This window comes from Hydractinia symbiolongicarpus, chromosome 12, assembly GCF_029227915.1.
Source record: "Hydractinia symbiolongicarpus strain clone_291-10 chromosome 12, HSymV2.1, whole genome shotgun sequence".
Lineage (NCBI taxonomy): Eukaryota > Metazoa > Cnidaria > Hydrozoa > Anthoathecata > Hydractiniidae > Hydractinia > Hydractinia symbiolongicarpus.
The window spans coordinates 15102626-15116741 of NC_079886.1; the positions used below are offsets into that span (position 1 = coordinate 15102626).

Consider the following 14116-nt stretch of genomic DNA (forward strand, 5'->3'; position numbering starts at 1 on the left):
ACAAATCAAGCTTTGGTTTTTGTAGCTCATTGAAGTCGAATAAAGATTTTTTTAAATTTATAACCTCCACAATGCACTTCAAAAATCAGGACCATAGTAGATGAATGTGGATTAATTGGTGAATTGGGCAAAGAAAGTTTTTTTCAATTGACCACGCCCACTTTTCCGTATAAATATTGCTTTTGTTTTTATAGTTTTTATAGTCATTCTTCACGAACAAGTAATTAATTTATTATTGTAGTAGTACTTATTAATTACTTTTTATATTCAATTAACGAAGAGGTTAGTTAACCTCGCTTACTCTCGTCGCCGCAATAGAAAAGACACAACGAACGCTAGCAACAAGGTTGAATTGAAGAATATACCCGAAGTATAACTAAAAATTAAATATCGGTTTTTGAAAAGTATTATAGAAAATGTTCATACACTTTATATCCAATGTTTATTTTCCTTCACATAGCTATTAAGTATTCTTGGATATGGATAAAGTGAAATTATTTTTTTATTACTAGTTGTACTACTCTTTAAAAAAAGCTAATCAAGGCCTGTAATACTTTTCCAGTCGCCAGATCCTGAAATTGAGGTTGTTACTTGTTATCACGCCTCCAACAAAAATACGTATAGTAGTATTAACTAACTCATGTTACAACAGTACCAGTAAAATTTGATAACCTCAATCAAATAATTACGGGTCCAGAAAATGATCCGAATTGCAAAACAAAAGACTGCGAACTTTTTCATTGAGATTACAAAATTTTTGAAGAATTTTAAACCTTTTACGTAAAAAAGTTTTGAATTCTAGTATAAAAAGGTTTTTTGTTGAAAAACCCGTCACTGGAAGTTTAATTAACAACGAATCTTATAACTTCAAACTCGTAAGGGATTTATTAGATTATAACATAAAATCATATTCTGCACGCTTGTTTTGCTTTAATTTCTTATGGATAATAAATATAAACGTGTTATTATTAACAAACCATAAAAATTTAAACAAAAAATTATTTAATATATCGAATATATATTACCAAAAGGTTATGTTGTTTGAAGTTTGTGCTAAATATTTTGCATATTTCTAATTTTAAAAACGCTATGAACATTTCGCGAACCGTTAACTTTTCCTGTTTTTTCCATATATGGCGTCTAGTCCAAGTCCCACAAATACCAAACCAACAGCAAAAGATTGTTGAGTTGTTATCGGATTACCAAAGAAAAGAATAGAAAATAATATTGTGAAAAGTTTTCGTGTTGTCGTCACAACGGAACAAGTGAGCGGACCGAAGTTTGTGACGGTAGTGAAGATGAAATTCTAAAAAATAAATAAATATATATGTTTTTGCAGATAGTTCTACAACCCCACCAAAATTTTGAGGCAATTGCCCTTCGGAAATTAACTACATACCTGGCCTAACGCACTTGCCACAGAAAACAACAACATGTTCCATAACACGTATGGGTACCGACCACAAAAAGCCACGAATTGAAACAGTTCTCCAGTAAAAATGATGGCTAAAAAGAAAGCTGAGAAAGTTAAAATACTACTTAAATAAGAGACAGTTCTTGAATAGTTATCCAAATTTAAACTTTTTACCAATGTACAACCAATATGTTAACGTTTCGCAAAGTATATAGCGGTGATCAGCTATACCATTGGACTAATTATGGGGTATTTAAATTTATTTTTTTTGCTTAAAGAAGAACTAACGATTGATAACAAGCTGTGCTTAACATGTTCATTACAGTATAAATACGAACTGTGTAATTTTTTTTATATTTGTTAGCTTTGGTTCTCAAGATATTTAAGGTGAAAGTGGTACTACGGTTGCCGCCATGACAGTGTCGATGAGGCATTTCTGTTCGGTAAATTACTAACTTGCATGACGTAATTCTGCGGGTATGTAAACAAACGCATTCTGGATAAACAAAGCGAGGGATAGTCTAGTGAACTAAACTTATCATTTTTCCCTTCTTAAAAAAAGCTGCTTTAAAATAAATATCTTTCGCAGAATATAATGTTTCACTGTCATAAATATAGTTTGGGGATGAGTTTATCACTTCAAAATTATAAGTATTACGTGTATTTGATTTTATGAAATTTTTCCTGTGTTATTTTTTGTATCAAAACATCCTGAAAGACGACTGGTGCTTTAATTTGCTAGTTTCGAAAACAGAAGTTCAAATAATTATGGGCAATGAAGTGTACTTGAATAGATTTTGTGAAAGCAAAGCAAAACAAAAACTTTTGTTTCTTCACCTGTTTTCGCATTTAAAATTCTTTTTTCTACAAGGACGTTTTCTACTAGAATTTAAATTGTCTTCTTCAGCGCTCGAATCTCACGATAAATTTAAATTACTCTTAAAAGAGACAAACAGTAAATATTTTTATGAAAGATGGTATTTTGGCAGATTTCTATTGGTGACATTTAGAATGAAAATAGGTTCTTTTTTAAAGCTTTGTTAAAAAACAATTGGCAATTCAGCTGGTGAGAAAAGACATGTAGCTAGCTAACTATCTTGCTAACTTGTCAGGGCGCTATCGGCCATAAAACTGGACGAGTACTTGTAGTTTTTGCGGACAAATTTTAAACATATAAAAATCAGTTCCCTACTACACAAAGAAAACAGATTTTCTTTTACTGGCCCTTTCATTTTTTTTGTGTGGTGAAAAAATAACAAAAACATTCACATAAAACGTGAACATAAATTCTCGCATCCAAGACATTATCTTTTTACACCACGGAAGACAGCTTTACTTTTAACTGCAAGACTGCAATTTCAATGCAGAATTACATGAACAAAAATAAGTAAAACGAACAAGCTCCTTATATTTTCAATGAAAAACAAGGTAAAATATTAAAGCTTTTAAATTTACATCCGACCACTACTTATTTTATAAAATGAAAACGTTCGATTTAAAAAATCGAATACCCAGGTTTCCAGAAATAAGGAGAAATCGAAAGTGTGGGAAGTGTGTTTCACACGAAGAAGAAGAAAGAAAGGCAGTTAGAAATGGCCGCCGTAAAATGCTTTATTCACAATATAAGGAAATTACTTAAGAGCATTCACAGAAACGTCATTGGAAAAAGTGAGAAAAGAGAGTTTTGATTATTTCATTTTTATATAACTTTTATATAACCAGACTTCAGTTGTTTATCAAATGTCAAGTCAGTTGAATAATGGGGGAAATTCACAATTGGGTTGTTCTTAGTTCTGAAACAACTTTACGCCTGTAGCTGTTATTTTTTTTTTGGTAAAGTCTCGTGTTCATATAAAAAACATTTTTATTTTGTTATCTTCATAACAGAATTGTCGTATTATTTTGCTGTAAGAATAAAAATTGTGAAATTGAACTTCTCCCGTTATCAAGAGAAATCTTTTCGCTTAGCGAGGTACTATCTGCACTAGAAACTTAAGACATCACATCTCTGCGATTTCATCAAAAATGTTATGATAGCTACACAGGTGATTTAAAGCAAGACAACACACAGCTTCTTGTCGACTTGTTTGGTAAGCAACGGAAAATTCATGTTATCGTGGTTACACTAGAGCTAGTAGAATCCTCTTCGATGATGGCAATATCATTGAAAAGCTTTCCCCGTTAATCAAGGAGACTGTTTCAGACAACAACAATGTAATGACATCAAATAAGAGGTTAGACAAATACAATTCTTTGTTGTTAACCAATTTCAAAGCCATATCAGACGCTAGACTTGTTATTGATCCTATTTTAGGGTACTTCGCAGTAGAGGTGTAGCTTCACGCGCCTCAATACGGTTGTGCTTTTGTATATAATGATAACTAATCTAAAGGACAAATCATCAATCGTTTCATGAAAAAGTTGAGGGTGGATACAACTGCGTCAGAAGCAACAGAAAAGTGAACTTCTAAAATGTAATACTAAATTGCCTTTCCCATTGACCTCATTTCTCACCTCGTTGCTTTATAACAAGAAAAGTCAAATGCCTTAAAGGAAAAATGTGATTGTCATCTTTGGGACAAGATATAATTTACAATGTCACAAACGCAAAGCATAAAACTATAAAGAATACAGTACTGTCCCTGTGCATGAAACGGAAGACTCGGTCTAAAGTAATTGTAAGATGGCTTAACAAATTTGGACATAGTATATTTTATTACGAGGTAGCATATGCGGAGACAACACTGGCTACAGATAAAATTGATAAACAAAGACTTCCAACCTACTGATCATCTTCAAGGTACACGCGCTCTTCTTTTTGTTTACTTTCTTAGCGCACACAAACCGGATATTGCGTAGTTATGAAGTAGTTCTATTTTTTGTTTATCAATACCTCTTATTTTTTTTATCGCAGGTTTATCACTTTTTTTTGGGATAATAACGACATCAATTCCGAAACTTTGACTGGTGTATCCATGCACTGACAAATGGTATTGTAATACATATGCGTAGTGAAACCAACTGCATTCGCACCAAAAGAACTGTAATTGTTAGAGACCAAAACGAAAACGTTCCTTTAATGCCTTGCATAACATTCAGGCTTCTTATGTTGTAAAGAAAAAGGATAGATCCGAATCATCTTTAAAATCTCGACCTAAGTTATTTGGAAGAAAAATAATTCCAAGCATCACAAATGGCTGATTTCATGTGGGTCTTGTGTTCTTCAATGTCTCTCGGTAACATTCCAAGTTGGACAGGATTTAACTTCCTACTTTACGATGATCGTAAAGAAGAAAGCGTACATACTATCAACTACCTTCATGCTATCGACCAGTGTTCAACAAAGCTAGATAATGTTTTAGAACTACTAGTATAATCTAAATGCAAGACTGAGAAATTAGGTTTACAAGATACTGATGTGGCGCTGGATTTTCTAAAGCCGTCGAAATTTTACAGAATCCAAGCCACGTAAATTAAAAGAATTTCACACTTCGTGCATATTCATCGCGGTTATAAAAATCGAGTAATCGAGTCAAATGTGTTAGGTATAATGTTTCTTTTAACTTCTAATACATAATTTTACATGTATGCTTATACTTCGATTCACGCATACTTGTCATGGTCTCGGCATTTATAATGCAGACAGAGGATGGCTATTTATTGGTGAATGCTCGGTCGATCGTATGTTGTCTGGCAAGCAGTACAACAACGCTGTTCGTATATTAAAGTATTTATATAACGCTATCTGCCGATTGCGCGTTGAACATTTTGAAAGTTAGTTATTGGACAATGAATATGGTGGGTTAAGTAATTTAACTACAAGAGCCGATTTTTTACGCAGGGTAAGTATTTTTATTTCTTTAAAAACTGAAAACATGACAATTTCTGCAACACACTGTTTATCAGTGTTATTTAGCCTATATTGGAAATTTGGGGGGCGTTTTCGATGACAGTGAGAAACTGGTGGAAGCTCTACAAGCGCACAATACAGCAATGAAAGATGACGGTGTATATGGACCAACTTGTGGATTCTGGAATTTGTTTATTGAAATGGTGAAAGTATATTTGCGTGTTTATTCGTTCGATAAAGATTGGTTAATGGGAATTGCACTTTGAAGCAACAAGAAAAATGCTGCCTCCGTTCTTTGCATACCACAGACAAAGTTATGCACGTTTTCTGACACTTTATTTGTCCGATATGGTGCAACTGCCAGAAACTTACACAGAAATATATGGGCAGTTCATGTAAGTGGATGTTTACGAATTTTTATATTGCAATTTAAATTGTTAAAACCTTGTGTTGTACTTTAGGGCTTTTGTGTAAAAAGATCTATTGGCATATTCAAAATTCCATCCGATCAGATCATCGAACAGACAATAAACCGAGACCGGAAATGTCACGGTGGAATAACTGGATACAGCACTTCTGCTATAAATATCTAACGCTGGGTCCTTAAAAGTCATACTCTTGCACAATGTCAATTAATCATGGAGGACTGCATTCTCGTAAACACAATATCGTCACGCCCTAAAGACCTTGGACCTTCACGAGTAAAGTTCGATGCAGATTGTGTTCAACGATTATACGATGTCCTGGTAGAATTGGGAGGGTCTTCCGAATATCGGGAATCACTTGTGAACCTCTGCTGAGGTCTTTAAGCTCCCCGCGACGTAGCCAATGATCTATTAACTGCTTGGAATCTTGGTCCAAGTGGGTGTAACGACTTTATCCGTGATCGTCCTTAAAATGGAGATACTTCTTTTTAAGTTCCCATAAAAAGGATAAAGTTAAAGTCGTTTCAGAGCCTGGTGGTAAAGAAAGTTGTCAAAGGAAATGAAAGTTGTCAAAGGAAATGAAAGATGTCAAAGGAAATGAAAGTTGTCAAAGGAAATGAAAGGTCTGTAACCATTGCCGCCGAACGAAGCATGTTTGGAAGTTGTAAGTTCTCGCCAAAAGCAGAGCTACCATCTTACTCCAAGACGTACTGTCATACTCCCTGAGTCAAATTCCTTGGCTATTGGGTCTACTAGATTGAGGAACAGTAAAAACTGTGAAGGCAAAACTTTTAGGTATAAATATTTCGCTTGTTATAAAACCTTTTCATTTAAACTAACCGCTAATTGCTGGTCGCATTTAGGAGCTGTAGAGAGAGTGCTATAAGTCCTGCTAATGATACTGAATTTGACGCATGGATATTTGATGGAATGGTCATACTTCAACAGCTAGCATCGGTTAATCTTTTAACATTTGGCGACGTTTCAAAGTTTGCGTTACGGCGAATCAAGGAGGCCAACGCTGAAATATAACCGACCAATATAATCAAAATTCAATTAAATCATTTGAAAGAGACAAGAACCCTGCGAGTGAGGATTGAACGACGCGAGCAGCATCGACCAAGGCAGTGGGCGAAGTTTATGAGAAACGATTTAACTTAAGCGAAATTGTTGATCACCTTTTACAGGATAGGTCACATGCATCTCGCTTTGCTAAATATTTCTCTGCGCAATCTGCTCTATATGTAAATTCCGCTTCAAAGTTTTACAAACTAAATTGTGCAAACGGAATGAACATTTGTTCGGAAGAGGAATCACTGGAAACAAGTGAGGAAGTGGCAGATACAAAGATTCTCTTACGCGCAAAACACGTCCATGCAAGCGGAGGCCATTCTACTTACATATCTACCGTTGGCAGTGACATTACAATATATGCATTCCATTTTGAAGAACAGATTAGTTTAGGTGACCACAGATCGTGTCAGATATTGTTCAGCAACTGGAACGCAATCTTTGCTGAGCACTTCCTGCACTTCATACATTTACCGGGAACGACTACACCAGTGCGTTTTACGGTATTGGAAAGGTAAAATCCTTTAACATCCTTAAAAAATCTATGGAGTCTCAAAGCGACTTTACAAGAATCGGAGACACGTTTGATTCAACACTGTATCCAACACTGGAAACGTTTTAGTGTCAGCTGTATGGTATTAACTGCAACAACACCAACGAAGCTCGTTACAAAAGGTTTTGCAGTAAGAACAAAACACCAGAGCCCCAAAAACTTCAACCAACACGTGACGCCCTGTTGTGTCACTGTAAAAGAGTTACGTACGCAAACTGCTTTACAGCCTGGTTTAAAACATTTTTTAGTAATAGTTTTCTGTTCTTATTTTGTTATATTTTGAATTTGACGCTATGTATTACGGATATTTTAAGTTATTTTAATGTATGATCTACATCTTGAATTTGTTTCTGGTCTCTGGACAAAGTTACCAAAAATGTCATCTTGTGTGCTAAATAAATGTATATCTTTTTCTCATATTACAGCACTTGTTTCCCTGATTATCTGTTACATCAACGTTTTTGGTAATATTAAAAAATGGTAATATGGAAATGAATATTCGAAATATTATGTAACAAGGGGTTGGGTGGTGCTAGATTTGTTACGATGGGTTACAAATGGTGAAAAAACATGGCTACTTTGTGTGTTACGTAATTATTAAATAACACCATAGCTATAAAATATATAACAAATTAAGTGAAAGAAAAGATTAATCTCTCTCTTGGGTCAGGCAAGGCAAGCTAAATTGCTAAGGCCTTTCTTGATCACAAATTTCTTAGCTGGTTGTTTTTAGCACCTAGGACCTTTACTTTACCAACACAGCAAGGGAAAGGTGAACCAGACCTTGACCCTTTGGATCATGTTCATCGGTAGTGAATTTATTCCTGATGTTGCTGTTTAAACGCAGCATATATTGCTTCTAGGAAAATTTTTACCATAGTTTAACTGAGAAAGTTGCTAGCTGAGGAAGGGAAAAGATCGCAGTGTAGCGTAGCGTAGATATAAGGACTGAAGGCTGCTAAGCAATATGCTAATTTTGACCAAATTTTAAACCTAATAATATTAACCTGGGTTAATTAATAAACAACTGTTTAGCCAACAACTGCGTTGGTATAATAAAAGTACAAGGTGCTAAAATTATTCAGCCAATTATTCAAACCAAAGCTATTCAAGCTAGCTTTGGTTTGGTTTCCCTGTCTAAGACTTACACTTTTTCCTAAAGAGTACTACACTTGTAAAATATAATAGCTAGCTAGCCAGCTAAATTGAGCTAGGTTATCTTGTATCAGTATATGCAAACAAAATAAGCTTGATAAATAAGGCTTCTTAGAATATTTAATCACTATAAAATATAGCTTCAGGGTGAACAAATAACTTGTTTTGAAATAAAATTTTCATGACATTGTTCCCACCTGTGTGAAGAACGAGGAGTCGATCAAATTGCTCTTACTAGCCGCAGGAACTGTAACAGCAAGACAAACTCATTAATTATTTATAGTAACCAATATACTGGTTATGAAAAGCAGCCTGTGCCACGGTCTCGCTTAGCTGTCAAGTAAGCGCTAGCGGCTTTGACATAGGGAACAAACCCGGAGGACGAGGATGCTTAGAAGACGAAGAAGTGAGTGAATCTTACTTCATCGTGTTACAAATTCAGTTGAGCTATGTACGTCGTGTGACGTCATAAATCAACAAAATATGTACGAACCAAGTTGGCTTTTGTTCTATATTGGCGGCGACCGTTAATGTAATTATCAATTTTTGGAGACAAAATTTGAACAAAAAAATAAAAATATTTAAATTTTTTTATGTTATGTTGTTTTCGTGATATGCAGAAATGTAGGTTTTGTACGTAGTTTTTATCGTTAGTTCCCTTTAATTTTAATCAAAAAGACAAATTTCGAGCGTCCTGCGAAGGGGGTCCCTAATACATTTAAAGCTCCCATTTGAGATATTGAAGGCGTGCAAGTACAGCAACTGCTCAACTATACAGCCTCCTAAGATATCAATCCTATTCTTGTGCTGAGCGTCAAGCAGAAAGGATTGATTCACACTTTAATAGTCTCTGGCATGACATGGCCAGGATTTAAACTCAAGACCTTCTGCACTGGAGGCAAACGCTCTACCACAAAGCCATCAGTCGGTATGAAAACACAACTATAATGCTACCATATGTCAAGATATTTTCATTTTATCTACGCTTAACAATAAACCAACCTGTGCCTAATAAAAACAAGGACCATTTATTAACGGAATACATCATTGCATGCGCTTGTGTCTTGTACTCTACACGCATTCTTTCCTGGCTTGCACCTGTCATTCCGTCCAATGCCAGTGATACCACCTGAAAAAATATAGCAACAAAGAAATAAGACACAAACCTAAAAGTAAATTAGGCCTGAAGACTTTCATAGACACAACTCTAGGAAAGTCTGCAGAAACGATAAGTTTTTCTTTATGATAATGATGGTATCTAAACTTGTCAAAACGAATAAAAACTTCACTTACGTATGAATGGATGTAAAATCTAACTTGAATTAAGAAAAACAGAGAAAGGTATTTCTGGATGAAAAGCAAAGCAAGCGAATACATTTTCTCCTAGAACTTGTTAATTTTTTTTTTACGGAAATGTCATACAGAGAAAACAATTGTTTTTTTAAAATCTGCACACCTGTAAATGGTCGTATGCACAGAACTAAAAAATTAAAACACCTACCAAAAGTAGTTCTCCAAACCCAGTTGATTCCACTGTTGATCCTTTTTTCTAAAACAAAAAAATACGTCAAGTTGAGGAGAATACGTAGTACAAGAACGACATATGCTCAAACCAAGAAACATGGCCAATTACTCTCCAACTGAACATCTGAGTAATTTTTATTTAAGTTTATTAAATGCTAGTATAAGACTTCAGCTAACAATCAGAAGTATATACAAACCTCCTTGAAGAAAAATAAAGCAACACCAGCAACTATCATCAAAACACATAAATACTTTATAAGAGGATATTTTTTTCGTGCTAACAGTACACCAAGTATCATCACTATAAGGAAATGTTTATGTATAAACAGTATATGACACATGACGAGATATGTTAATACATGCACAGTACTTTTCAATGCGCACAATTTTTGAAAAAATAATCAAATAATTACCTGGAATAGGCTTGCAAGACTTTCCAAGTACCTATAAAGAAAGTTAAATACTATCAGGGGACAAAAACAAAGACAAGTAGATGTAGAATATCGAGTAAAGAAGGAGATTTAAAGTGTGGACTTAAAACTGAAATATAAAATAAAGCATGCAAGTAAATTCATCGATAAACATAGTTCACCTGTGTTGGATAATTTACATATCGAAGAGACATGTTACTAGCCAGCATAGCCCCCATATACGACATTGCACACCAAATGTACATAAGTGTCGGTGTTTTGTCTTCAAATGATCTGTGAGTTGCTTTAATAACTAGAGAAATATGATATCTGTAATAATATTATAATAACTAGTTGATAAAGCCCCGTGGAAAAATCCACTTAGGCAGGATAACAGTGAAAGAACCTTTACTTAAATTTTAATGATGTCATCAAGGACCCGTCGACATAAATTTTTTTTATATATGTTTGTTTACTTGTGGCCTCTTTTGTGTAGAGCTCAAATAGCTGATTAAAATAATGTAGAGGATCAAATGTTTTGGACGAACAACTAAGGAGTATAAGAGCATAAAAATTTTGCTGACGTCAGCAAAGACCCGTCAAAAGCTTAAAATTTTTTTTAGAAATTTGTAAACCTGTTGCCTTCATTGTATAGATCTTGAAACGCTAATCAAGAAAATACATAGGATCATCCACTTTTGATAAACGGTTGCAGAGATATTAGGGTTTGAAGGTTTTTTGATGACGTCATCAACCCGTCTATTCCGAAACGGATTTGGAGACCCAGGTTTGGGAAAATTAACCAAATTGGTCCTAGGTGGTCCCTAGTTACCCACGCGGTGAAAAATCATTGACGTCACCACCTCGTTTCCAAGTTATTTGGCCTCAAAGTTTTAAGTGCACTGTAATGGCTTCATTAATTTAATATAGGATATTGACGTTAAAGTTGTGTTATTGACGTCGCGCCGTAACGTCATAAAATTTAACATTTGAGACATAATTTTTCGGCGACTTTAAAGCAAAATGATGATATCCGCTATGACCGTCAGATACACTTCGTATTATTATATAAGACTAGTCGATAAAGCCCGTGGAAAAATCCACTAAGGCGCAGAAGAACAATGGAAATATAGGTTGCTTTAGATTTTTTGCTGACGTCAGCAGTGCATATACAAAAAGAAAATTGGTGAAATTTAGACATTTGTTGTCTGTAATGTGTAGAGGTTGAAACCTTGATCAAAATAATGTATAGTATAGTATGTTTTTGACAAACGCCTAAGGAGATATAAGGGTTTAAAATTTTGCTGACGTCCGCAAAGTCCCTACCAAAAGTTTCAAAAAAATTTCTTCATAAATTCGTACACCCGTTGCATTCATTGTATAGATCTTGAAACGCTGATCAAGAAAATGTATAGGAACATGAACTTTTGACAAACGGTTGCAGAGATATTGGGGTTTGCAGGTTTTGTGATGACATCATCAACCCATCCATTCCGAAACGGATTTGAGGACCCAAGTTTGGGAAACTTACCCAAATTGGTCCCAGGTGGTCCCTAGTTACCCACGCGGTGAAAAATCATTGACGTCACCACCTCGTTTCCAAGTTATTTGGCCTCAAAGTTTTAAGTGCACTGTAACGCCTTCATTAATTTAATATAGGATATTGACGTTAAAGTGGATATTGACGTTAAAGTAGTTATTGACGACGCGCCGTAACGTCAGAAAATATAACATGTTAGACATGCATTTTTCGGTTACTTCAAAGAAAATTTCGGTAAGATCAAAGGAAAATGAACATATCCACTTTGCCTGTTACAGAGACACAGAACTGGCGTATTATTATAGAGATTGACGTTAAAGTAGTGTTATTGACGTCGCGCCGTAACGTCAAAAAATTTAATATATTAGACATGCATTTTTCGGCAACACAAAAAGAAAATGAACACATCCTCTTTGCCTGTTACAGAGACACAGAACTGGCGTTTTATTATAGAGACTAGTCGATAAGGCCCGTGGAAAAATCCACTTAGGCAAAAGGGCAATGAAAAATAGGTTGCTTTAGATGTTTTTTTGACGTCAGCAATGCATATACAAAAAAAAATGTTCTCAAAATCTTACACAAAATTTCAAATGCCAAATCGCATTAAATCCTCCACATAAATCTTACACAAAATAAAAAAGAACATCTTCCAAGGTGTAAAATCTAATTGATGAAAAGAACGACACTCACAACATCGACACTCACAACACCAAACCCACAAAACTGACAGTAAGAACACCGACAGTCACAACACGGATAATAACAATGTTAAAAACAACGCATCTCAAATATGCACATCTTATAAGTGATTATGTTGAAAACCCTCAGTATTTTATTCTGAAATGTCAAAAAGGAGGTCTGCAAGAGTTCGCAAAAATCAACAAAAATAAATTTTTTACACATTTTAAATATTATCTTTCCCTTAAAAGCTTATACAAAAATATGAAACAGCCATAGTTTGGAAAATATCAAATTTAAATCTACACAAGAAGCCCTGGGGGCTCTAAAAATTTCCGCGCGCTACCAAAATATTTGATGAAAACCTGCTAATTCGTTGTGTTATTGTGCCAAACATTCGAAGGGGTTTGGTGCATGAACCTCTGAAGATAAAGCACACCAGCAGGCGCGGATCCAGGGTTAGTCAGATAAGTCGCGTGACTAAGTGTAAATTTGACGAAAATGTTAGCCAAGCGAATAATGTCGACGATCTAGGTGTTGCAGACGGAGCGCGTTAAAAAATCAGAAATAAATTTATTTACGGCGAAAAGCCATGGTTCACAGCCCTCTCCATTTCGCCTATGGCGATGTTCATGTTGTGACGTCGCTACCATATAGACTGAGAGGGTTGCAAATTATAGCTTACAGATTCTGACTGATTCATTCTGACTAATCAGTCACTCAGTCAGTCAAAATTCAAATAGCTATGGCCCGCAACCCTCTCCATCTCACCTAAGGGGCATGTGACGTCAAAGTCGTGACGTAATTTTCACACTCTATGCGTAGTCCAACAATATGTGGCCCACAGCCGGCGTCGGAAATTTAGGTTCCGTACTGCGTGGTTACATATAACCTGTTAGGCTATAGTTTTAACTCCCATCCATCAGGATTAGTCAAAGACTCACGCCTTTTGGCTTGGATTCTTTCCGTACTATCATGGCTACTGTAGACATGTTGGCGCGGCTGCTTACAGATTTAAAGTGTGATAAATGTTGAATATGTTCGTAAAATCCAAAAAGAACTTTTAGAAAGTGTTTATTCTCGGACATTTTTGTTGTTTGGGGATATTTATCCCTTGATTGGTAAAAGTCTTCATCGGAATTCAGGTGCAGATATATACATTCCATCTGTTTCCATCTGAGGCGAGGTGTGAAGATAAAGGAATTATTGCTTTAAAGTGAGAAGTATGTTTTTTACTCTCCAACACGCCGTACATTTATTTAAAGGTTTTCAGTATATTCGCTACGAAAAGCTGGTTGAGGGAGAGCTTTTTACAACAGACTATTAAAAACAAATAAAAAAGATTTATTTAGCTATAGCTAGCTGGCTAATTGTTTTTGTATTATGAGCTTTGAACAGAATTTTCAGCATTGTGGAGGAGTTCATTCTCAATTAATATTTGTGTTGTTATTAGAAGCAAGAACTTGACATCTGGATAAGTAAGGTTGGTGATGAAA

At 35.1% G+C, this 14116-nt stretch overlaps 1 protein-coding gene across 1 annotated transcript in view; it reads right to left on the reverse strand.

Annotated features, from left to right (window-relative positions):
* Positions 1–383: 383 nt before the first annotated feature.
* LOC130622687 (solute carrier family 35 member B1-like) overlaps positions 384–14116 on the reverse strand; it is a 34314-nt gene continuing 20581 nt past the window's right edge. Inside the window, exons 3-9 of the mRNA XM_057438177.1 lie at positions 10585–10715; positions 10406–10436; positions 10190–10293; positions 9970–10017; positions 9471–9597; positions 1400–1506; positions 384–1306 (exon numbers count right to left, since the gene is read on the reverse strand). Of these exons, the coding sequence (XP_057294160.1) occupies positions 1109–1306; positions 1400–1506; positions 9471–9597; positions 9970–10017; positions 10190–10293; positions 10406–10436; positions 10585–10715 (746 nt within the window). The 3' untranslated portion in view covers positions 384–1108. The remainder of the gene's footprint in view (positions 1307–1399; positions 1507–9470; positions 9598–9969; positions 10018–10189; positions 10294–10405; positions 10437–10584; positions 10716–14116) is intronic.